Source organism: Aedes albopictus, chromosome 3 (genome assembly GCF_035046485.1).
Source record: "Aedes albopictus strain Foshan chromosome 3, AalbF5, whole genome shotgun sequence".
NCBI lineage: Eukaryota > Metazoa > Arthropoda > Insecta > Diptera > Culicidae > Aedes > Aedes albopictus.
This window is the reverse complement of record NC_085138.1, coordinates 35,236,082-35,261,360: the sequence shown is the minus strand read 5'-3', so window position 1 is coordinate 35,261,360 and position 25,279 is coordinate 35,236,082. Positions and strand designations below refer to the sequence as shown.

Genomic DNA, 25,279 nt, shown 5'->3' with positions numbered 1-25,279 from the left:
AAAACATAGCCGCCAATAAATTGAAAAAGTAATGGAATGCATCTAAAAAAATAGACCAATTTACTAAAAAATGATTTTTGATGCATTTTTAGGATAGTTAGAGTTAGTTGAATATTTTTTGAAAAGTGAAAATTTTGCCTGTCCCGATCATTTTGTCTATCCCCTGTAGATCAAGATAAGGAAAACAATATTCTAGTGTATCAGCAACCTAGGTCTGTCACAAATAGAAGTAGATACCATATTTATTTTCAAAAACATTCCAGTTGGACCTATGCGGCGACTATATTTTGCTTGGCGGCGGCGTGAGGGTCAATTTTGGCCGGCAGTGGCGGCGGCGTGAATCGGCGTGACTAAAATTTGACCATCGCATCAACAATGGCAAAACAGAGAAGAGGTCATTACGCTCTAGAATTTGTAGTCTAAGCTTTTTCATGACCATTGGTGACATGAATTATTACATTTAAATGGATACCTTTTTTATTTCTGTTTGGGTTTATCACTCCGATCGCCGATCAGTGATTAGACCTATTGTGACGTATCTTTAGTGTTCTGCTTGTTGCATTATCCATTGCAAATGAAGGGCAATAACATTTCGATTTTGCTGAAGTTTTTGTTTTGTTTTATTAGAACTTTCTAGAGATATCAATTTTGATAATAAGGTCGCTTTATTTACACTACGGAACCCCCGAATGATTTCAGGGAATATTTTTAGAAAAAAATCAAGAAGGAGCTTAAAGAAACTCCCGGAGGAATCCATGAAGAAAATTCGGGACCAATCATGCAGGATCTGGTGTATGAAACCCTGATGAAAATTTTCGAGGAGTTTCAGAAGAAAATCCAGAAAAAATCCCCTCGAAGGAGTTCAAGGAAGGATCTCCGAAGAAATTGTAAAAGGAATCCCGGAAGGACTTCCAGGAGGAATTCCCAAAGAAATTCAAAGAGGAATCACCAAAGGAATCCCAAGAAAGAATCCCGAAACAATTGCAGCAGGAATCCCCGACGGAATATCAGGAGGAATCTTCGAAGGAAGTCAGAAGAATCTTCGAAGAAAATACAGGAGAAATCCCTGCAGGTGTCCAAGGGGGGGCATCGAAGGAATTCCGGGAGGAGTTTTCGAAGGAATTCCAAGCGGAATCCACAAAGGTTTTTCAAGAGGATATCCTGAAGGAATTCCAAGATGAATCCCCATAGTACAGGAGAAATCATCGAAAAAATTCAAGAAAGAAATCCCGAAGGAAATTCATTAAGAATCCGGGAAGAATTTCATGAGGAATTTCTGACACAATTTCAGGAGGAACCTCCGAAAGAATTCTTAGAGGAATCACCATAAGAATTCTAGAAGTAAGTCCGAAGGAATTATAGGAAGAATCCAAGACGGAATAACAAGATGAATCTCCGAAACAATGAAGTTTTGTTGTTTTTCGGCTGTCCAGTCTTTAATAAGAGCGAAACCGATTTTCATTTTTTGACCAAAGCTGATTAGAATCGAGTAAGTAATTTGTGAAGTCTCAAAATTGTATAGCTATACAATTTAAATGGAATTTTAATAAAATTGGCCTTGAAGAAGGTCCGATCCAAGGACCGAAACGTCGGCGAAGATTAACTAGAATCAACGCTTTCAATAAAGACTGTACAGCCGAAAAACAACAAAACTTCGTAATACCGACAGTCGTTCCCAACAGTCCCCGAAATAATTTAAGAAGAAATACAAGAAAGAAGTCCAGGAAGAATTCCTAAAGAAAATCCAGAAAGAATTTTCAAAGGAATCCGAGAAAGAATCTCAAAAAAATTTCTAGGAGGAACCATCGAAAATATCCAGAAGAAATCCTCGAAGGGATTCCAGGAGGAATCCTCAATGGAATTCCATGAGAAACTTCCAAAGGAAATTGAGAAAAAAAAATCCCAAAGGATTTGTAGGAGGAATCAACGAAAAATATCCATAAGGAATCTCTGAAGGAGCTCCAGAAGAAATTCCTGAGAGAATTCTAGGAGGAATCACCGAAGGAATTCCTAGAAGAGGCTATGAAGGAAATGCAGGAGAAATCTCCGAAGAATTTTCAGGAGAAATTCCTGTAGAAATTTCGAAAAGATCCCCGATGGAATATCAGGAGGAATCCCCGAAGAAATTTCAGGAGAAATACTCGGAGGAAGTCCAGAAAGTCCAGTCCAGAAAGAATACCCGACGGAATTCCAGGAGGATTTCAAAGAATTCCAGGAAAAATCCCTGAAGTGGAAATCCCTGCAAAAATTCCAGGGGGAATCCCTGGAGGAATTCTGGGAGGAATCTCCACAGGATTTCCAAGCGGAATACTCGCAGGATTTTCAAAAGGAATTCTAATATGAAGTCCAGGAGAAATCTCCGAACGAATACTAGGAGAACTCATGGAGAAATTCCATGAGGAACCCCTAAAGGAAATCCAGGCGGAATCTCCTATCTAAGAGAAATTATCAAAGAAATTCCAGAAAGAAACTTCGATGGGATTTCAGGAGAAATTTTTGACAGAATCAGGAGAAATCCCCGGAAGAATTCCTGGAAGAATCCATGAAGGAAGTCTTGGAGGAATCCCCGAAGAAATTTCAGTGGAATCCCGAAGGAATTCCAGAAGAAATTCCACAATTAATTCTAGGAGGAATCTCTGAAAAAATCTCTAAATGAAATCCAGGATTTGTTGAGCGGACCTGGTTTGACAGTTAGAACACTTGACTATTACGCCAAGGACCTGGGATCGAATCCGACTCCCGACAACCTCGCAAAATGTGAGTTCTTCCTTCGGAAGGGAAGTAAAGCGTGGGTCACGAGATTAGCTAGCCTAGGGCTAAAAATCTCATCAATACAGATAAAAAAAAATCAGGAGGAATCCTCGGGGGAATTCCATTATAAATCACCAAAAGAATTCCAGGAGGAAATAGCTGAGGAATTCAGGAGGAATCCACAACGAAATCTCCGAAAGAATTTCAGGAGGAATCCTCGGAGGAAATTTAGAAGGGAACTCCGAAAGAAAAGGGGGAAGTACGTGCAGGAGGTATCCCCTAAAGAATTCCTGGAAGAAACATCCCTCAAGAATATCCTAGAGACATGCCTGATAATAATGCTAGGGAAATTATTGGAGGAACCCCAACAAGATTCCTTGTCGGAAGACCTGTAGGAATTCCTGAATGAGCTTCTTCTGAAATCTCTGATGTAACTCCTGGAGGCATCCGTGAGTCCTGCTGGAAAAATCTCAATCTACAATCTGAACGAACCCCAGGAGCAATCCCTGCAAGAACTCCTGGAAGAATCGTTAAAAGAAGTTCTCGAGGAATCTGCTGAAGATATCTTGAAGGAATCTTAGAAGGAACTCTTACACAGGAATCTCTGAAAAAATCTTCTGCGGGAATCCCTGAATTCTGCTGGAGGTATCCTTGGATACTCCTATACGATTCCCTGAAGGAACTCCTGTACCCTGTAGAAATTCAAGAGAAAACATCTGCAATAATCCCTGAAACTTCTGGAGGAATCTCTGAGGAAATTCCTGGACTGATTTATATAAGAACTCCTGTACGAATTCCTAAAGGAAATTCAGAAGGAATCCCAGCAGGAATGTCTACACTAATTTCTAAAGACGTCCTACAGGAATTCCTGAAGAAACATCTTACGAAGTTCTTGATGGGCCTCCAGAAGGCATTTATGAATCCTCCTGAAAGAATCTCTGAAGAACATCTGGATGGATGCCTGAGCAAACTCCTGTTGAAATAGCTTAGGGAACTTCTGAAAAAAATCCTAATGAACACATGAAGGCATCCCTGAATCGTCCTGGGCAGATCCCTGAACGAACTCTTGGAGAGACCACCTAAGGAACTTCTGGAGCAATCCTTCAAAGAACTCCTGAAAGAATATCTAAAAAAAAATTCATGAGGCATCCCGAAGTAATTCCAAGAGGAATCCCCGAATGGATTCCAAGAGAGATTCTTGAAAAAAAAAATCAGGAGGAATGCTAGAAGGTATTCCTGTAGGGACCCTCGATGAAACACCCCAAGTGATCCCTGAAGGATCTCCTTGAACGATCCTTACAGAACGCCAGGAGAAATCCCCTGTTGCAATTCTAGAGGAATTTCTGAGGAACCTCCCAGACTTGTTCCTAAACGAACTCCTTTAGGAATTCCTAAAGGAACTTCAGAAGAAATTTCTGAAAGAACTCTCAGACTAATCTCTGAAGGGCCTCCTATGGGATTCTCTGAAGGATCTTCTGAATGAATTTATGATGTATCTCTAGGAAGCATCCATGAACCCTCCAGAAAGAATTTCTAAAGAATCTCCTGGAGTTTTTGCTGTCGAGATCTTCCTAAGAGATCTTCTAAAATAATCAACGATTAAACTCCTAGAGGCATTCCTGAAGAATTTTCTAGTGGAATCCCTGGTGAATCTCCTGGAGGCATCACTGAATCCTTCTGGAATAATCTCTGAAGAAGCTTCTGCAGAGATGTAAAAGATGAATTATGAATGAAATCTAATGAAAAATAAAGAAAGTTCTAAAGTTTTCGTATTTGAATGGACACCCTAAAATTCCATTTGAATTTCTTCAAAAGTTCTTAATAAGAGTTTTTTGCAGAGTTCCCCCATCCCCTGTCCCTCCTCTTTTTGAAATTCGGTGTATTTCATTTATAGATATGTATTCATGAGTTCTAAGTTCTAGTGTCAATTTCCCAGTCACAATAACCATTTAGATATCAAGATTTGAAATTGAAAAGGGTACCTTACCGGCCACATAAGGGTTGTTATTTAAATTTAAAAAAGAAGCCAAACAAAAGTTACGTTATATCGAGGTATGACTGTATCGTTTTTCTGTGAAATTTAGTATTTATCGGTATAAAGACATCTGCATGCAAGGATGTTTTCGATCACCTGGCATTCATTTGACTCATTTGCTCATAATTCAGTTCAGAACTCTTATTTTGAAATGTTGTTTTCGATAAAGTTGAAGATTAGTGTTTTTTTAAACGATCGGATTTTTCGATCGTTTAGTATGAGTAGGTGGTACTAGCGCTCTAGCGCCGTATATATAAGAGTTAGAATAAGGCGTCCTTGGTGATAATTGTAGGAAAAATAATATACAACTTTGCCGAAAACTATATTTCAATATTAGGTTTCTGAACTGAGTTATGGACAAATGAGTCAAACGATTGCCATATGATCGAAAACATCTTTGTCTGCATGTTCTGAATTTGCATGCTAAACTGGGTTGAAATCCAATATTTTATAATTTTAGTGTACTGGAACTTATTTATACATAAATTTGAAGTTTTTATGGGAGCGATTTTTGGAATCATCCCTCGGCGGAGTTCATACGTGTCGGAACAGTGAAGCAGTTCCATTTAAAATAAAGTTCCAAAAATCTGTAGAAAGAATCATAAAATACAGAAAGAAGTCAAATTTACAAAAAAAAACCTAATTCATGCATCACACTTTTGGTCAATGATCAAAATTCTCAACAGACACACTCGTACATCGTAACCACAAACAAACAGACGTAACACTTCAAACATTTTTCGATTCAATTCAGTCACGGAAATATGTTCGCCCAATGCTAAAAGGACTGAGCTTGGTCAACCATCAACTAGGTGGCCAAACGTCAAACTCGAACAAAAACGAAGCGAGCGCCACGGATGGCCGGTTGACCAACTGTCAATTTTTAAATAAACCGTTAAATCAGTGTACGATGGGAATTATCAGAGTGTTACGTATGTTTGTCTGTGTCGTAACTTTTCCGAGTATTTAATTGTTTCTAGAATACCCTAATCTTGCTGTATTTGTTGTTATTCTTCCCCAATCGGGTACCTGCCTCGCACCGTGCGACAATCGGATTTAATAATCGAGCCCCGTTGACGGGATGCTATCGATCAATTAACCCCTATTAGTGCAATCGACCAAGGCAAGGGGCAAAAACTAAAGTGTGTCACTAGAATGAATCGTTTCTTCTCCTTCCTCTCTCCCCCTTCCAGGAACTAAAGCTCCGTCCAACTTCGCGAGGGTATGACGCATGGGTAACGCCCCCGTTCCCCCTTTCGATGGACGTGTACTTCTTCAACTGGACCAATCCGGAGGATCTGAAAAACCACAGCACCAAACCGATCCTGGAGGAGCTGGGCCCGTACCGGTTTACGGAGCGACCGGAAAAGGTGGACATCGTGTGGCACAATCACAACTCAACGGTTAGCTACCGCAAGAAGAGCGTGTACTTTTTCGACGAGGAGGGAAGCAACGGCTCGCTGGACGATGTGATCAGCAGCATCAACGTGGTGGCGCTGGTAAGTTGGAGCATGACAGTACCTACCTATCTAGTGGAATTGCGTAAGACTTTTAGTTTTTAAATATCATTGATCAGCGGCCAGCATGATTTGCTAGATTGATGAGATCAGGTATCTTCTGACAGGTGTACTTGTCACGCTTGATTAGTTATAACGATGGAGCTAAATGTCGGCGAATTGATCGAGCTTGACGAATCAGAATCAGTTTTTACGTTAGAGTTGCAGTAACACCCACCTTAGTGGTACTTAAGTTAGCCATTCCAGGAGCAATTTTCTGAGCGATTGCTTGAAGAATCTCTGGAGCTATATTTATCGGATATTTTGGATTAATTTCTGATTGAACTTATTGAGGAAAACCTGAATAAATCGCTGGATGAATTGCTGGGGGAATTCTTAGAAGAGTCTTAACCTTCCTTTTGCATCACGTTGGCAGTAGCTCGCCAGTGTAGTGTACGGTTTGGGTAAAAAATGACCCTAATGCCAAAGGAGGGTTAAGTGTCCCCTGCAGAACTTTTTGGAGCCAGTGCACTGCCTAGTAGTAGTGAGTAGTAGGGTCAGAGAGCCATTAGTAATCTTATGCTCCCAAATTCATCCTATCTGACAACAAGCGATTACAGCACCAATTGGTTCCGTTCTTTTTATTTTCATTCGTGCCCACTCCTAATAAAAAGACAAAAAAAAACAAAAACTACAAACAGTATGCCTACGGGAACCAATACCCCATATTAAGCTTGCGAAACACTTATTCATGTCATGGGCGGATATGAGCAAAAGAAACACCGTAAATTGGTGTTCACTATGGCGTCATCACTGGACCAGCGATATCATTCCATTGGGCCTTGTACAACCCCCACGAATGATATGATACAGTTTAGGTATCGTTTACGCATTTTGCACCATCATTTGAAATAGCACGCATTCAAATAGGATACCAGAAGATGACTTTGGATATCCACAATAACACTTTTTTTATTTCTTAGTTCGATTCGTTCTGGTACACTAACCTTGATTTTAATTATCTACTCATTATGTCGACGTCGAGAGATCCCAAGGATGAACGTGGACGTAGAATCGATCTCTTACGTAACTTCTTTGGCGCAGTAAGTTGCTTGAAAGAGGAAAATACACAATCCTAAGGAAATTAAATAAAAATTAAAGATATAGGTACTTGATGGATTTTGGACTGGATGTTTTTTTTTATCAACTTTTAAGCTAAAGAGCGTTAATGATTAATCATAAATTTAATCAAGATTAATGATTAATGGTTAAGATTAATCAAAAATCATCAATCATAATCACAAACAAATATCGTTTAATCATTAATCATTAATCTTAATCACGCTGCTTTCGCAATTCAATCATTAATCAGTAATCATAATCACAAGATTTTTTTTTAATCAATTAATAACCCTCTAATACCCAATACCGCCTTTAGACGGGGTATAGTTTGAGCATTTTTGTAATTTTTGTTTCGTGGAAAATCTTTTTTTTTTATTTTTGGCTGATATTTAGGACTGTTCTGTATATCTCAAAATGATTTTTGATGTATTTTAAAGCGTATTTACATTTTTTTAAATCATTGAAAAATTGATGTTTAAGTCACTTTTTAGAAGTCATTGTTTATTTTGTATTGAATCGCTACAATTAACATATTTTAATTTTTTCCTATATCATTCTATCCTTGTTTAATAGTTTAAGGGAATCGAATACACTCTAAAATTATTTTCCTTAAAATTACACGGAAAATAAAATTGTGAAAAAAAATTAAAATAATAATATTTCAAAAATAATCATAAAATCCCAAAATGTCCCAAATCAAGAATTAAAAAGAATCATCTTCCAAAACATGTTTAAATCGATTTTCTATGACGAAAAATGATATTTAGATCAAAATCAAAAAATTGGGTATTAGAGGGTTAATCATTCATCATAAACAATGATTCACCATATAATATACAGGGTGTTAGGTTCATGAGTGCAAACTTTTTAAAGGGTGATAGAGGACCATAAATGGTGAAAAAAAAAATGTTCTTCGCATATGGTCAAATCTCAACCGTTACGTAGTTATTGAACTCCCCATGTTTTTGACTCTTATTGCCTTAACTGGCTATAACTTTAAAATGGTCAAACTTATCGCAGTTTTTCAACCATTATTCGAAAGATTCTATCAAATGGCATCTTTGAATCGATTGGTTTAGTTAACTAACTAAGTTTTCTTAAGCAAAATAGCTAAAAATAACGTGTTTTAGTTTGTGTATGTAAATTATCTTAGAAAAATGCGTAATAAATTAAAATTCTTTCTTTGGCAAAGTTATGGCCCCTGTTCCACTCTACAATTCGTTCTATGACGCCAAACTTCTAACTCTTATCGTTTTTTTGCAATTTGAATTTAAATGTGCGGCACAGTGCGCAAAAAAGTGCTTACCATGACGATTGCAAATTTATGATCTGAAATGCGACGTTTAAATCAAAATTGCAAGAAAACGATAAGAGATACATAGAAGTTTGATATCAAAGAACGAATTGTAGAGTGGAACAGGGGCCACAACTTTGCCAAAGAAAGAATTTTAAATTATTACGCATTTTTCAAAGGACAAAAACAAATTAAAACACACAACTTTTAAGCTATTTTCTCTAGAAAACTTAGTTATTTAACTTAACCAATGGGTTGAAAGATGCCATTTGATAGAACATTCAATAATCTTTCGAATAAGGGTAAAAAAAACTGCGATAAATTTGACCATTTTAAAGTTAAAGCCAGTTAAGGCAATAAGAGTCAAAAACATGGGGAGTTCAATAACTATGTAACGGTTGAGATTTGAGCATATGCGTAGAACGATTTTTTTCTCCATTTATGATCCTCTATCACCCTTTAAAAAGTTTGCACTCAGGAACCTAACACCCTGTATATGATCCAATTTGAATTAGTTTAAACGCTGTTCTAAATACTACAACCTATTTTATGCAGGTTATTTCTATGCAATTTCAGTTTATGCATCTTTTTTATGCCCTGCAATATTGTGCATAAAAAATGTAATAATGACAATAATTATGGCAACCGCGGCTAGGGGGCGTTTATAGGAACGAGCAAAGGTACATTGCATGGGGTCAAAAGGGGTTTCAGCAGAGTACCAGGAGATAGCAGGAGTGTTTCAAGGAGGTATCAGGTGATCTCAAGAGCTTTTTTTTAGAGGTTTCAGGTTCCCCTCATGGGGCTTCAGGGATTCTAAGAGATCTCAGGAGTGCTTCAGGTGGCCTTAGGGGGTTCTAACGGGTCTCAGGGCCGTTTCTGGGGCATTCCATGGGGCGCACCAGGTGGTCTTAGGGGCATTTTAAGGGGGACTCGAGGGGTCTCATGGGTGTTTCTAAGGATTCAGGGGGTTTCTGGGGGTACTTTGAGGGTCATTTTAAGGGGTTCTAGGGGCTTTCAGAGGCGTTTTAAGAGGTCTTAGAGGAGTTTCAGGGGAGTACCTGGAGGCTACGCTGGGGACAGTGATATTTAGAGCAGGTCTTAGGGGCGTTTCCGGGGGCATTTCAGGAAATATCAAGAGGATTTTCGGCGGGTTTCAGAGGCAGTTTTAAAGGTATTTCGAAGGCATTTCAGGAATTTTCAGAGGTTTTGCGGTGGTTATGGTTATGTTATTTTGGCACAATAAATGAGCAACGTAAAGAGTTATTTGTTGTTTGATGTTCCTGGAAGATCAGTTGAATAACACGTTTTGTTAGTTTCAATAACAACCTAATAATAGCGAATTTGTTTGAATATTCCAATAACATATTTTGAAATACATAAGTTATACAAAATAAGTATTGGTATTATAAAAAAAAATCATAACAAAGTAAGTTGTAATGTAATATAGCATGAGCATGAGCATGAGATGACCGTACAATTCGTAGTTGCTACTCCGTTACTGACCAGAACAGTCAACATTGCACAGGGAATCAAAAAGACGGGGCCTGGGTGTAGCTTTCCATCCTCAATGTACAATTTTGAAGGTTCAAAACTATATATATTCTCAGTACCGGTGCCGACCACGTCCTTACGGTCATCGGGGAAGGGAAGAAATGTTAGTGTGGTATCCGTTGCTACTAGAGACTGTGTGTACCTCCGCATCCCCACGATTGTCACAGGAAGGAAGTTTGTTAGTGGGAAGGGATAGAAAATTACATATATATGGATTCACATTGGTAAGTGATGTGAGCTATACAACCCTTGATATTATTTAGTCTTCCGCCAGCCGGCTGTCGGAAGAATACAATAAAGTTATTGTATGTTTGTGTATTAAATTCAATTATATACCGGGTATAAATAAGTTTAAAACTACGCTTATGTCGGATCAACTCGTAATAACGCACGTTCTAAGCTTATCGTTTCTCAGTCAGAAAATAAACTGTATGCAATTCCGTTTAGTGTTACTGCCAATGCTGAAAAACCGAAACCCGCGTCGTAGCTTTACGAGAAAACTGGACAACTAAACAACTAAAATTGTTGCTTTTGAGTTTCATCTATGTTCTTGCATTACTTTTTTTTCGCATCCCCGTGTTAATAAGATTGCGGATAATAAAACCGTCGTACATATGTATTATTCGAATGTTCGCAACGCGTAATATAAGTTGAAGATGTGATGAACAAAAAACAAATTATCGTAAGTGTTCGAAAAAAAAAACTCGGCACGAATAAATCAGGTATACTTATCATAGTGCTTATAAAATAAAAGCACAGACGAACAGACGTAACACCTCGAGCATTTTTCGATTCATATCATAATCACGGAAACATGTTCGCCCAATGCTAAAAGGACTAAGTTTGGCCAACCATCAACTAGGTGGCGGTGGTGGGCAAACGTCAAACTCGAACAAGAACGATGCGAGCGCCACGGATGGCTAGTTGGCCAACTATCATTTTTTTTAAATAGTTAACGGTCAGTACACGATGAGAATTACCAGTGTGTAATGTCTGTTTGTCTGTGGCAAAAGATTGATAAGTTGACTTAGTCACAGTTAGAATATAATGTCAGTATAATAATAAAATAATATTTTCTCATAATAATATTTTGTGAACAACGTAAAACTCGAATGGTGTAGTTTTGATTGCAATGCTTGTTAGGGTTCATTCAAACATTACGTAACGCATTTATCAATTTTTGACCTCCACCCTCCCCCACGTAACAACTTTTGTATGAAGAATTTGAAATTTTGTTTGAAGCGTAACACAACGGTAGACCCTCTCCCTCCCCCATAGCGTTACGTAATATTTGAACGAACCCTTATTGTTGTGCTATTGATGATCAAATATTTGTGCAATCTCAATAACCCAATAATAACTGAACTTGTGCTACAACAAAACACGTTATTGAAATATTATTTACAGAAAATATACACATAGCACGATCATAACAAAACATGTTATGGAACGGTACTGCTCCAATAAGTTAATAATAACAAACCATGGTATAAAAACAGGTTTTGTGATTCTTTTGTTATTATTTTGATATTCTCCTCTGCTCGGGTAGCTACAAATGTTAAATTAAATTCCCAATTACTTTTTGGTAGTTCTAAACTTCGGTAGCATAATTTATGTTGAATGATGCGGAAGGAATTTTGATCCTCAAATAAATACAGGTATGTTCCGTTTTTGTCACTATTAGTTTTTATCACTATCCGTTTTTGTCACTATCCGATTTCGTCAACATTTCATTCCGTTTTTGTCAACACTAAAGTTTTTGTCAAATTTGTTTCCTCGAACACGAGTTATTTATAGTTTAACATTAATCTTGAGGCAATGCATCCATGAATGAATTTGAAGCAACCACCAATGATGACATAGAAGACGTATACGCCACACTAGCTTTCAACACTATTTGAATTCAACTGTAAATAATGTTAATTCATGCTTTTCTCAAGCATAATTTTACTTCTTATTTGAACATGAGAAAAATTAAACCAATAGTCCAATAGATAAATTAAACCGAGCCAATTGAATTAATGAAAATCTGACAGGAGGTGGCAGGAGGTAACACGTGAATATCAATATCATTATTAACAATTTTGTCGTTTTTTAAAATGGCTCAATCATTCTCCAAGTGTAACATAAGTAGCTAATCATTAAAGGTCAATAATACACACTAAGAAAAAATCACCGACTTCGGTAATATTTTACCGAAATCTCAATCGTTAAGTTTTGTTTACCGGAAAAAATCGGTAAAGCTGCTAACATTTACCGAACTTCGTTAGAGCTTGACAGATAAACGATTTTTACAGAATTTCACCGAACGCTCAGCAGTTGAGATTTCGGTGAAAATCACCGAACGTGTAAGAAGTGAGTAGATGGGATGTGCATATAAAACCATCAAAGGACGGACTCGACTATCCGGCAATAGGAAAAAATCACTCTGGATAGATCGAACATTTTTTTTTTTCATTAGCTTATTGTGTTAAGGCACCTTAATTGGTGTCCCTTACGGGGATTGCTCCAGGATGTCCATCTGAGTATTCCTCCAAGAACTTCCTTCTGAAAATCCTTCTTCTCCTTTCTTTTTCTTCATCTTAATGGCTCTACGTACCAACCGGAACTTGGCCTGCCTCTTCGAGTGTTATTCGAGAAATCTAACAGTTTAAGGTTTTTTTGCCTGTCATTGCCTAAATTTTTACACTACAATCTTTTTTGCAAGACTTTTTTTGAGTGAAATAAATTTTATGCGATTTTTTACACGATTTTCTTGAAATTACGTGATGTGCTGAACTCTCCTCTCCTGGTCACTATTTCTTTCCGACGGAGCTCAAATTTCTACCGGAGATCTCTCTTGTTATCCTTGGTTTTCTTTAATAATTCCTACTAGGGATTCTACCTTATATTCCTCCAGATTTCTTAATGGATTTCTTCTAAATTGCCAGGAAATAATTCAGAAGCTATTTTAGGTGAATTAGTCTTTTAGAGATAAGTTTCTGTAGGAAAGAGGAGTCTAGAATCTTGGAAAACAATCTGGGCATTTCTCCAGCAACTCCTGAAGGGATCTCATAAGAAACTAAAGATTCCAAAAAAAATCCTAAAGAAATCCCATCAGTTCTGAGAGTATCCTTCGAAGAACAATTGAATGATTTATTGAAAGAACTTATACAGGATTCCTAGAAGGAATTTCTCACGGATTCCCACAAGGAACTTCTGGAGGATTTTCAGGAATAACTCCCCCGAGATTTCTATACAGAACATCAGGAGGATTCCCTGAAGAAACTTCGGGAGGATTTGAGGAAAAATTTCCTGCAAGATTACTAGACTAAACTTCTGGGAGATTTCCAGTACACGCAGCAAGAAATCGGGTAGAATTATTATTATTATATTATCTTTATTTACGAGATTTTTAGCCCAAGGCTGATTCTTCAAGCTGTCATGGGGAAATAACAAAGATGAAAGATGGAATCCTCTTGGAAAATCTCTGGGAAGTATTCCTAGTAAAAGCAGGTGTAGGTGTTTCTACTACGCATAAACTCCAAAACAAAGTCCGAAATCCTTTAAAGAAAGTTTTGGATGGAGGACATTCCAGGAAAAAATATTATAAGAAACTCTTTAAAGAATCCTTGAAAAAACTTCTGATGAAATTCTAGAAAAACTGTTGATCGAATCCCTGAAAGAAAATCTGGAGGAACTCCAGAAAGAACGTTTGGAGAAATACCAGAAAAAATTTCTGGAGGGTTTTCAGAAAGTAACCTTGAAAGAATTCCCGTAGGAAAATCTAAAGAAATGGAGAAACTCCTATACATATTTCTAAAGTAAAACCCTGGTGAATCTCCAGAACAACTCTTGGATGAATTTCAACAGGATGTCTAGGTTAAATCCCAGAATGATTTTCTTATCCCACATTGTGCATTAGGGCAATTTTAGACCCAAACCAGACACAACTTCAGCGAGCTATTCCAAACATAATGCATAAGGGAGGTTAATAAATTCCAATTCCTGGTAAAATATTTGAAGGGATCCCCAAAGAAACTACAGGAGAAATTTAAAAAGAGACATCTAGGGCCCATATAGCCGAGGCGGTAAACGCACGGGTATTCAGCATGACCATGCTGAGGGTGACGGGTTCGATTCCCGGTCGGTCCAGGATCTTTTCGTAAAGGAAATTTCCTTGACTTCCTTGGGCATAGAGTATCTTCGTGCCTGCCACACGATATACACATGCAAAATGGTCATTGGCAGAGGAAGCTCTCAGTTAATAACTGTGGAAGTGCTCATAGAACACTAAGCTGAGAAGCAGGCTTTGTCCCAGTGAGGACGTTACGCCAAGAAGAGGAGGAAGAGGACATCTAGGTTGATCCAAGGAGAAATTTCTGAAGAAATCATAAGGCGCAGAACCTCTTTTCTCTAAAAAAATCTTATCGAATTCCAAAAGATAAACAATCGGCATGGTACAAGGTAGAAGAATCATGGAGGAACTTCTTAGGGAATCCAAAATTCTGGAGAAGTTACAAGTGATTGCTTAGAAAAATTCCTGAAGATTTCCTAAAAGTATCCTAGACAAAATAATTATAGGAATCTGTGAAGATCATACTCGTGGAGAAATGCCTTCCGGAAGGAAGTGAACATATCCTTTTTGTTAGGATATCGAAATTACGTTCCTGGAAATTAATCATTCCTGGAAGAATGTCATATTTTAAAACGTCGATCCGGGTGCTGGAACTGTAATATGTGTCATTCTTGCGTTCAACGAAAATAGATTTCGAAAAATGTGGTCACAACTGTGATGAAAACCTCTTGTCGTCATCACAGTCAAAAAACTGTTTTTTGAACTGTGCAACCAAGATGTGCTAAACGACATTAAAAAACAATTAAATTTCATAGTAAACTGCATATTTTTACTTTTGCAATGTGTTCTACAGTAAAAATTCCAATTCATATTAAAATGTTGCAAATTTTTTTGCCAAAGAAAATTATTCCGTTTTTATCACTATTCCGTTTTTGTCAACTGAAAATCGCGGACCGTGTTGATAAAAACGGAACATACCTGTAATTTGAATTAGGCGCCGTCAGAGGTAATGAAGAAAAATATCTTTTCGGGGAGGTTTCTGCATGCAAACTTAAAGTCCTTCCTTTTTTGCTGCAGAAGATTCTCAACGGGGTGCTCACTCCAGAGTCCAGAGTATTGTTCTGAAAAAATAATAAGGTTAGAGTTATAAACTTTTTTTTATTTAGAGAATACTTTGTCTTACCACACAACACAGCCAATCAGAATGGGTGTCCCGAGCAGAGGAGAATATCAAAATGATAACAACGGAATCACAAAATCTGTGTTTATATCTTGGTTTGTTATTATTAACTTATTGAGGCATTACCTTTTCATAACATGTTTTGTTGGACAAATTTATTTTGTTATGATCGTGCTATTAATATATTTTCTTCAAATAACACAAGTTAAAACGAAAGTCGTGAACAACACAAATAACACAAGTAAAACGAAAGTCGTGAACTTCTGTCAACGACCAAAATTTTTGAAGCACAATTTAGTGCTGATTTCGAAACCGACCTTCATAAAATTTTAGGTAGAACAGTTTTTAAGTTTTAGCTCAATATCGAGTTTTAAAATTTTTCAAAATATGTAATTTACTAAAATTCAAATATATTGCGTTTTGTTCAACCAATTTTAAATCTTTATTCATCAATTGAAAGCTGAATACAATACCATTCGATCTTCTGAATACATGTTTTGCATCAGATTGATGAAATTCAAGATATTGGCGAGTTTTAGGGACGATCGTCTTAAATTTTAGCCAAATTCCCAAAATTTTTTGAAGATAAGTATTTTTTTCAATAAGAAAAAACAAACTTAAAAATTCTTTCTCGACGTTTAGTTGACATATTATATGTAGGCGAGTTACGGTTAAAATTTCAGCTCAATCGAAGCATTGATTACGGAGAATGAGATGTTTGAAGTGAGCGACTTTGCTTAAAAATAGAACAAAAATCGATTTCAAATCATCAACCTTGTATGGAAAGTCCAAAAAATTTCCGCTCTACTGTAATTTTTTTCTTGCGAGTTTTCGAACTCAGGGCATGATTCTACACCAAAAATGATCATCAGCTTACCGAGTTCAAAAATGCTGTAAACTAGTGTAACATTTCAATTACATATTTAGTTGTACAACAAGTTCAGTTATTATTGAATTATTGGGACTTTGCAAATATTTGATCATCAATAATACATCAATAACAAGTTTTGCAATAAAAACTACACCATTCGAGATTGACGTTGTTCACAGCATTTCGCAAGGAACTGTTGAGAAAATCATGTTTTCTTGTCAGTTCCTTTTCCTCTTCTTTCTGACATTACATTCTAACTGTGTCAGTAGGGAGCATCCATTGAGTACGTCACGCTAAAATTGGGGATTTTCGCCCCCCCCCCTCACCACTTCGTACGGGGTTTTCCTACACTTAACACATTGCTTGCCATATTTTCACAAACCCACCTTCCTCCTCGGACCTTATAAGATCTTATAACTCATTTTGCTTTAAAATTGTTATCAATAACTTGTTAATTTCAAAATTTGTTATTGTAATATTTTACAAATTCACTATTATTAAGTTGTTATTGAAACAAACAAAACGTGTTATTCAACTGGTCTGCAAGGAACATTTTTTTGTTATGATTTTTGTTATTTTGCCGCTTATGACAGACAAGTTTATAACATGATATGTTATGTTAATATCACAAAAATAACTCTTTCCGTTTCTCAGTTATGTTGCCAAAATAACATAGTTTGTTATGCTGTAGATATCCTCAACTGCTCGGGGTGGAGCTCATTCCCGTACACAACGCAAACAAGATCGGTCGTCTTTCCCGCCGAGGTAACACTTTACCACCGACCGACGCACTCGGTGTGAACGCAGCGACACTTAGTCCACTGACAGTGTGCGTGGACCAATTCCCGTATCCACCGATGGACGCTGGATGACGACGATGATGGGTAGCATTTAGTAAAAAGCTCGCACCCGTTAGTTTTGTTACATTGCTTCTTACATTTTCCTTATACAAACCGTTCCGTACAAAAATAGTTTCGCAAAGTTTCGCTTCGGGACTGCTTCTATTTCTTTGTTTAGGATCCCTGGGCGACGTTGAAATCAAATTTGGCTGCTACTAGCTGCTATTGTGCAATTGCAATCAAGTTGCCGGCGATGATTGACCCTATTGAGGAAACATTTGGTCGTCAGGACCGCTTTTTTCGGTAGATCAACCATAGTGGAGTCTAAATCTGGTCTTTGATGTCTTAGCTAAGCGTGTTTTTACGAATTGGAATCCGTTTTGTAAATAGGAACAGAAATTCTTATACACAGATAAACGCCTAAAAGTATGCAATGCCCTTGTAAGTTCATGCTGTTTGTAACTGTCGTATTGAAACAACCTGTTTAACATGTTTTTCATATATTTAAGGCATAAACCCTACGAGTTTGAGCAAGACATTATATAACATTGACGCGAAAATATTTTTGACCACCTGTTTGTATGGAGTCTGGCACTCCTCGTCCAAGCACCCGTTCCTAGGTCGACTTTGAGTATTGACGCGCTCATCGCTCCGTGGATGGACTCCCACAGAGTGTCGCTCTCGTTGATCTCACTTTTCCGCTCGTCCGGCTTCTGATAATAGTCAGCTACCGTACCATGTGCTGAAGAAACGTTCACACTTAGGAAAAATGACGGATTACGGTAAAATTTTACCGTAATCTCAACAGCTGAACGTACGGTAAAAAGTTCGGTGATTTTTCAAACCACCGAACGTACTGCGAATCTCAGGAAAACGCATCTGTCAAAATTACCGGAACGTTCGGTACTTTTTACAAATTTACCGTAAAAATCGCAGAACGTTCGGTATGTTTGTTTACAAATGAATTCTCAATATCACTGAACGTACGGTAAATTTTACAAATTTACGGCGATTTTATGCGAGCACAAAAAACAATATTTTCATAAAAAAACGTCGATGATGGGATTGAATACATGACCTTCCGATCAGGAACCACACTTGCTGCCACTGTACAAGAGAGTCTTGCTTGGAGGTGATGCGCAAATTCTAATAGAACTGATGCTCGAAGCTGCCGGCGTGGCTGTCAAACGCATTTTACAGTAGTACGGTAAAATAGTCCCATCACCGATCTGTTCGGTAAAATACTCACAGGTCTACTGTAAATTTGTCTGATTTCACCGGTTCTTCGGTGATTTCTTACATTTCACCGATTCTCTCCTGCAATTTCATCGATTTCGCCGTAATACTGTAGTTTGCATGTTTACAGACCAGTTTCGGTGATTTTTTTCACCGAATACTGTAATTTATTCTAAGTGTGTTGGATGTTGATAACCAAGCTCAAATTGAACAGCCCTTAAAAGGGACCAAACATTGTTTGTCCCGAAAATCGAGCATGTTGTTCCAGAAAAAGTATATCATAACCTCATTTTTGTTGGTATCTTTCAGTCGGCAGCCAACCGAGCACGCACCTGGGACTACGTACGCCGAAAGGGCGTATCCATGGGTCTCTCTCTCTACGATCAGGACGTGTTCGTGGCCAAAACCGCGGGAGAACTGCTCTTCGATGGCTACGAGGACAACATGGTTCTGATGGGCAAGCAACTGTTCGATGCCAGCGAGGTACCGTTCGATCGTGTCGGCTGGTTCTACACGGTGGGTGATCCCTATATACGGTCCGGATTGGCGGTAGCTTGATTAACTCTTCAATTATAGCGCAACAACTCGGCGGACCTGATCGGGCACTACAACGTTCACACCGGGGTGGATGACATCATGAAAATCGGTTCGATGGCCGAATGGAACTACAAGCCGCGGACGAACTTCTTCGCCGATCACTGCGGGATGTTGAACGGTTCGGCCGGGGAGTTCTATCCACCGAACTTGTCCAAGGACGTGCCGATTCAGCTGTTCACACCGGATATGTGCCGCAGTCTGCCGCTGGACTTTGAACGGGAGACAGAGGTGGCCGGGATCAAGGGATACAAGTACGCCGGAGGTCCGCGGACGGTCGACAATGGTACGATGTTCCCGGAAACGGCTTGTTTCAACAGCGGAGAGATCGTACCGTCCGGGGTGTTGAACATCTCGGCTTGTCGATTCGGTACGCCGGTGTTCATGTCGTTTCCCCACTTCTACGGGGCGGACGAGTTCTATCTGAATCAGGTGGAAGGGCTGAAGCCGAACAAGGACAAGCATCAGTTCTACATGACGATGGAACCGGTAAGTGTTTTGGGGGGGTTTTGAATAATCCGGATTAATTGCAATAAGAACATAATTATCTCATTTTAGACTACGGGAATCCCCCTAGACGTCGCCGCTCGATTCCAGTTGAACATTCTCATCCAATCTCACCCAAGCATCGCGTAAGTTTTATTGCATCTCTTTTAATGGTCATTGAGGGGGTTTCTAAAAATCGGTTATAAAACATAGCTTCATAGTGCTCTTGACCGCACTATCATAAAGCGCAGTTCCCACTTCCATTGACCCTGCATTAAGTGCGGGTGGTTCATATGCAAGAGCAAGAACATCAATATATTTTGGACTCGCAGGTTGGTTGGCTGAAGCTCATGGGGTGGCCTGCTATCGCGTCATTGATAGTTGCTGACGTCTTTGCAGAAACCTGTTCTTTTTAGTTTTGTTTCCGTAATATTAGAATATTATCATCGATGCACACAGTTAAAAGGAATATATAGATTTCTGCGATATTATTAAACTATGTACTTTGAATTCCTCAGGATATAGATTTATAAAGTGGTCCGGTTGTTTATATGTGATCAGACCAAGCAACATAGCGTGAAGAACGAATACGTTTCAGTTTTTGTTTTCTTTGAAGAGTATTTAAATAGATGACATAGCCGTAGTTAGGATTTTTTATTCTGAAGGGAAGTCAAAGAGAGCCTGAGTCGACACGGTTTCATATTGAAGCATAGAGAAGTTTTAGCACTGAGGGGTTTCCAAATACCACACAATGTACAAATTCATGGCAGGCAAAGAAAGCTCTTCAATTAGTAACTGTGGAAGTGCTCTAAGAACACATAGTTGAAGAGAAGCAGGCCAAGTTCCAATACGAACGTCGAGCCATAAAGAAGAAGATCTCATACATCAATAAGCAGCTGACAATTCAGTGGATGAGAAATAGATATGATTTGCATTACTCTTAACTAGAAGAATGTGTCGCCTATCTTATTATTACGATTTTTACGCCCTTAGACGTGCAAAAAAACTCTGTGATATTTAATAAAATTCCCAGGAACTCCTTAAGAAATTCCTCCGAATAATATAAGTTTCCCAGGGATTCTCTCAGAAATTCCTCTATGTAAATGTTTCTTTAGAATTTCCTCCAAGCATCCACATTTTTCAAGGATTCCTCTCAAAAAAAAAATATTATCGTTGATTTCTTCAGATATTCTTCCAGTTATTAAATTTTCCATTTAGAAACTCTACCAGGAATTCCTTCTGAGATTTCTCTGAGAGTTACCTGTAAGAATTCTTCCAAGGATTTCTTTAGATAGCCCATAGATTCATTCATGACTTCTTCTGAAGTTCCCTGGAGGATCACGCAGAAACTAAGATCATAAATAACTCTTACAAATCCACACATTCCTTCCGAATTTTCCCCATGGGTTATTTTAAAATCCTCCAAAGATTTTTTCAAAGAATCTAGCTCGAATACTTTCAGAAAGTTCTTCAGGGATTCTTTTACGAAATCATCCACGGATTGCTCCATGAGTTTCCTCAGAAATCGCTCCATGGGTTCTTGCAGAAATCTATCGGGATAACTTCAAAATTTCTTCCAGGTTTTTTTTTCAAAATATCAAAAGTTCAAAATTCATTCAGAAATTTTGCAAAGGATCCCTTTAAAACATCTTTTAAGGATTCTTTAGAGATAGTCCTCAACCAGACGCGCCAACTCGGTGAAATTATTGGGGGGCAAAGCCTGGTTTTTCTGATTTTTTGTATGGGAAAATCTAAAAATCGTCAAATATTGGTGGGGGGCGAAACCATGCTTGCCCCCCCCCCCCCCTAAGTTGGCGCCTATGTCCTCAACAGATTTTTTAGGATATTCTTCAAGGGAGTCGTGAAAAAAATTTCAAAGCTTCACTAAATTATTTCGGGGATTCCTTCAGAAATTTCTTCCTTAGAAAAACTTCTATGGCTTTAGAACATTCTCCAGGACTTCATTTATAAAATCTTCCAAGAGTCCTAACAAAAATGCCTCTAGGAAATCTTTAATCTCAAGCTCTTAAGAAATGTTCTATGGATGTGCCCTTTCTTCAGAATTTTCTTCAAGAATTCACTTCGGAAGTTTTCCATGGATTGCTTCTGCAACTTCGCCTGGAATTACTTCAGCAATACTTCTAAGATGTCCTTTGGAAAATCATTGCAAAGGAATCAGCAGTTTCTCCGGAAAATTCTCCATAATTTTTTTCAGGGATCCAGAAGTTTCATATTTCTATACTATTCAGATTTCTGGTCCAAGGCTGGTAATCTCCGCATTCAGAGGTTCTTTCGAAGATTGTTTCGGGAATTCTTTCAGCCAGCGATTTTTTTCAGAAAATATTCCTGAAGGAATGATCGTACAGATATTTCTTCATGAACTGATCTTCCTCGGGAATTTGTTCCACTGGAAATATCACAGGAATATCTCCAGGACTTTTTTAATTACTTCAGCGATTCATCCTGAAAATCTAGGATGAATTTCTCCAGAGATTCATGCATTTTTTTCTTACGGTTATTCTAGCAGAAATTCCTCCAGAGATTTCTGCAGATATTTATGCAAAGATTCTTTCAGGAGTTCCAGTAGTATTCCTACATCTATTTCCTCAAAATTCCCTCAATCATTCCTTCTCTCCTGACATATTTCCTGGAATTTTGTATAGCAATTACATAGGCAATTTCTCAATAAATTTTGCAAATTCTCCCATGATATTTTAAAGAATATCCTGAGCATCCTCCAGTTATCGTGATTTCGGGTGAAATTGATAACTTTTCAGTTTTTGTAATTTTTGAAATGTTTTCGATATGATCAATTTCAATGTTTTAAAACAGGTACGAAAATTGTTTTCATCAGTTACGAAAGTGAAACATTTACTGCAAATGATTTTATGGTAATAAATGTCATTTAGCATAAAAAAGGGAAATTTGTACATAAATTAGGTTTGGGTTGTGGGTTTCCAGAAAGTTCTCAGGGAATTTTAACGGGCTTTAGGGGCGTTTCAAGGGGTTGTTTCAGTGGATTTCAGGAGCCTTTTCATGGCATTCTGTCAACTTTTGTTGTGTTTTAATGGGATTACGGGGAATTCATGGGCATTTCAATAGTATTTAGGGGGCTTCAGGGACATTCCAAGAGGCTTTAAGGGCAATTTAGGTGATTTGAGTTGTGCTTCAAGGCATTTCAGAGTCATTTATGAGAGTTTCAGGGCGTTTGATAGCATTTCAGGGGTGTTTCAAGGGGTTCTAATGTGCGTTTCAGGGTATTTTTAGAGCATATTTAAAGCGTACAATGGGCTTTCAGAGGCATTTCAAATGGATTATGATGATTTCAAGAGCGTTTCAATGGGATTAATAAGGTTTCAGGGGCGTTTCGAGGCATTTCAGATCAGGGTCTTATCAGGGGGTTTCAAGAATACTCACAAATCAAAGGGCATTTCAGGGGCGTTTCAAAAGATGTTCTAATGAGGTCTCTGAAAATCCTCTGAAACTTATTGAAATGCCACTGAAATCCCCTTAAGACCCCCTCGGACCGCATGTAATGAACCTGAAACCTCTAAAACTTTATATAATGTCTCCGAAACGCCTTAAGACCTACTCAGACCCTTGTAGCGCACGTGGAAACCCCCGAAAATTTACCTATAACTCTCGAAAAAAAAAACCGTTGAAAATCCTCTGAAACTCTCTACAATGCTTTCAAAAACCCCCGAAATTCCCCCGAGATCCCCTGGTACGCCGCTGAAACCCCTTGGGAATCCCTTGCAACCTTCATTTGTTCTCCTTGGCAACTGTTGCAATAGTTACCGTTATTACTAAACTGATTATAAACTGATAAATGATAACAATAACAACACAGAAGTAGCCAAGACATCACTGATAGAGACGACCACAGCACTAATACAACATTGTATAGAAGAAGATCACCGATTCGATTTAGAACACACACACACACACACACACACACACACACACACACACACACACACACACACACACACACACACACACACACACACACACACACACACACACACACACACACACACACACACACACACACACACACACAAATTATTGACCATAGCTACAAACAATCCACACTTCCATTTTAAGAGATGTGTTGCATCACGAACACCGACAACACAGTTAATAAACGAACCGACATAGACAGACTGAATACGACATACGCAGCAATGTTGCACGACATAAAAAGTTGAAGGGAGCGTAAGACACCGAGAAATGATAGCATAGATGAGAGGGAATCAAGAACACCGATAGGGCACGTTAACCAGTCCGTAGGATAAAAGAAAGAAGGACTAGAAATTAGAAAGATTGCGCCATTGGGCAGTACAAGTTTTGCGGGAATAAATTAGAAATTTCGAAGTGTAAGATTTTTAAAAGTGAATGATAATTTTTCCCACTTTATAACAAACTTGACCCTTACAGCATGTACCTAAACCGCTAAACCTGACAGTTACAGTTAGACCAAACCTAGGACAAATAGCGATACAAATATTGTAATTTCAAACAATTAGAATATATGTAAAATTACAGTACCCCCTGAGGAAGACACAAACCCCGTGTCGAAACGTCGGACAAATAAAGAACGTCATTTGTTCAATAAATGTCTGCGTAGCCAAACATAATCAGTTTCACCAAACAGTCGATTTATCCTCAGTTTGATCAAGATGGCAGTTGTACAAAACACATTCTTCAACACTGTGGACGCATTGAAATCATATGCGTCGAGCAATAGGAAACTGGCGAATCTACAATGTCGAAAAGCATTCCACATCAGGTGCAGAGGACAGGGTGTATTCACTGCCCACATCGTATTTTTTTTCAAATGCGTGCACGAATTGCTAGCAGAAAACGACCCCATACACGAATAAAGTCAACAGGACAATAAACCGGTTCAAGAAAGCTATTCTAAACCTAGAAATCCGTCAGACGTTCTACAAAATCGGACAGATCACCAAGGAAATGCAGATTTTGCGGTGCAACATCCGGAATCTGACCAGCGAAAGTGTAACAGAGGAGTTCGTAATCACGCAACGGCAGGCCCACAGCAGTTATTATCAAATTTTCCAATGCACAATATTGGTTATGAGTAGGTTTTCCTGCATACAGTAGACGTTCGATAACTGCCACATGTTTACGTTTCAGCTAGCGAACAAAATTCAATAACTGCAACGTCAGATACCCGTAAACAACCCATCGATTGACGTTAAATGAACGAACAATTCATTTGATTATTCATTTGGGCTAACTTGGCGCTCAGTTTTGACGGATAGCGGTGCGATAACTGCAAATTTGTTGCAATTACCGGACTTGCAGTTAAAAAGCATTGCAGTTAAACCGTTTGCACCCACCGAACGTCTACTGTTAATTAAAAGTGCATAAACATAACATGCATAAAAAGAGGTTTTAAGAGGTATTTTAAGGATTTCTTTAGGAATTTCAGTAAGGGATGTCTTCAAAAGTTGTACCACGAATTTGTTTTCATCATACAAATTTCTTCAGCGATTCCAGCAGAAATTTCCACAGAGGTTCTTTTTCAATTTGCTTCTGCGATTCCGTCAAAAATATCTCCAGGAACTCCTTCAAAGATTCTTCCAGAGGATATTCAGCAGTGCTTCCTGAAATTGTCCAATATATTACTAGAGGAATTCTTAAATTTCCAAAAGAATCCCTTAAAGATTTTCTAAATACTTGAAAGAACTCCTTTAAATACCCGTAGAGATTTCTAGAAGAAATTCCTGCAAAATTTCTG

At 38.2% G+C, this 25,279-nt stretch overlaps 1 protein-coding gene across 8 annotated transcripts in view; it reads left to right on the top strand.

The window, feature by feature from the left end:
* The window catches only part of LOC109419246 (protein peste), an 81,516-nt gene that overhangs the window by 52,251 nt on the left and 3,986 nt on the right, over positions 1–25,279 (top strand). For all 8 annotated transcript variants that reach the window (XM_062859314.1, XM_062859315.1, XM_062859309.1 and 5 more), the window contains 4 exons: positions 5,980–6,285; positions 18,742–18,948; positions 19,009–19,515; positions 19,585–19,658. In XM_062859314.1, coding sequence (XP_062715298.1) covers positions 5,980–6,285; positions 18,742–18,948; positions 19,009–19,515; positions 19,585–19,658 — 1,094 coding nt within the window. The remainder of the gene's footprint in view (positions 1–5,979; positions 6,286–18,741; positions 18,949–19,008; positions 19,516–19,584; positions 19,659–25,279) is intronic.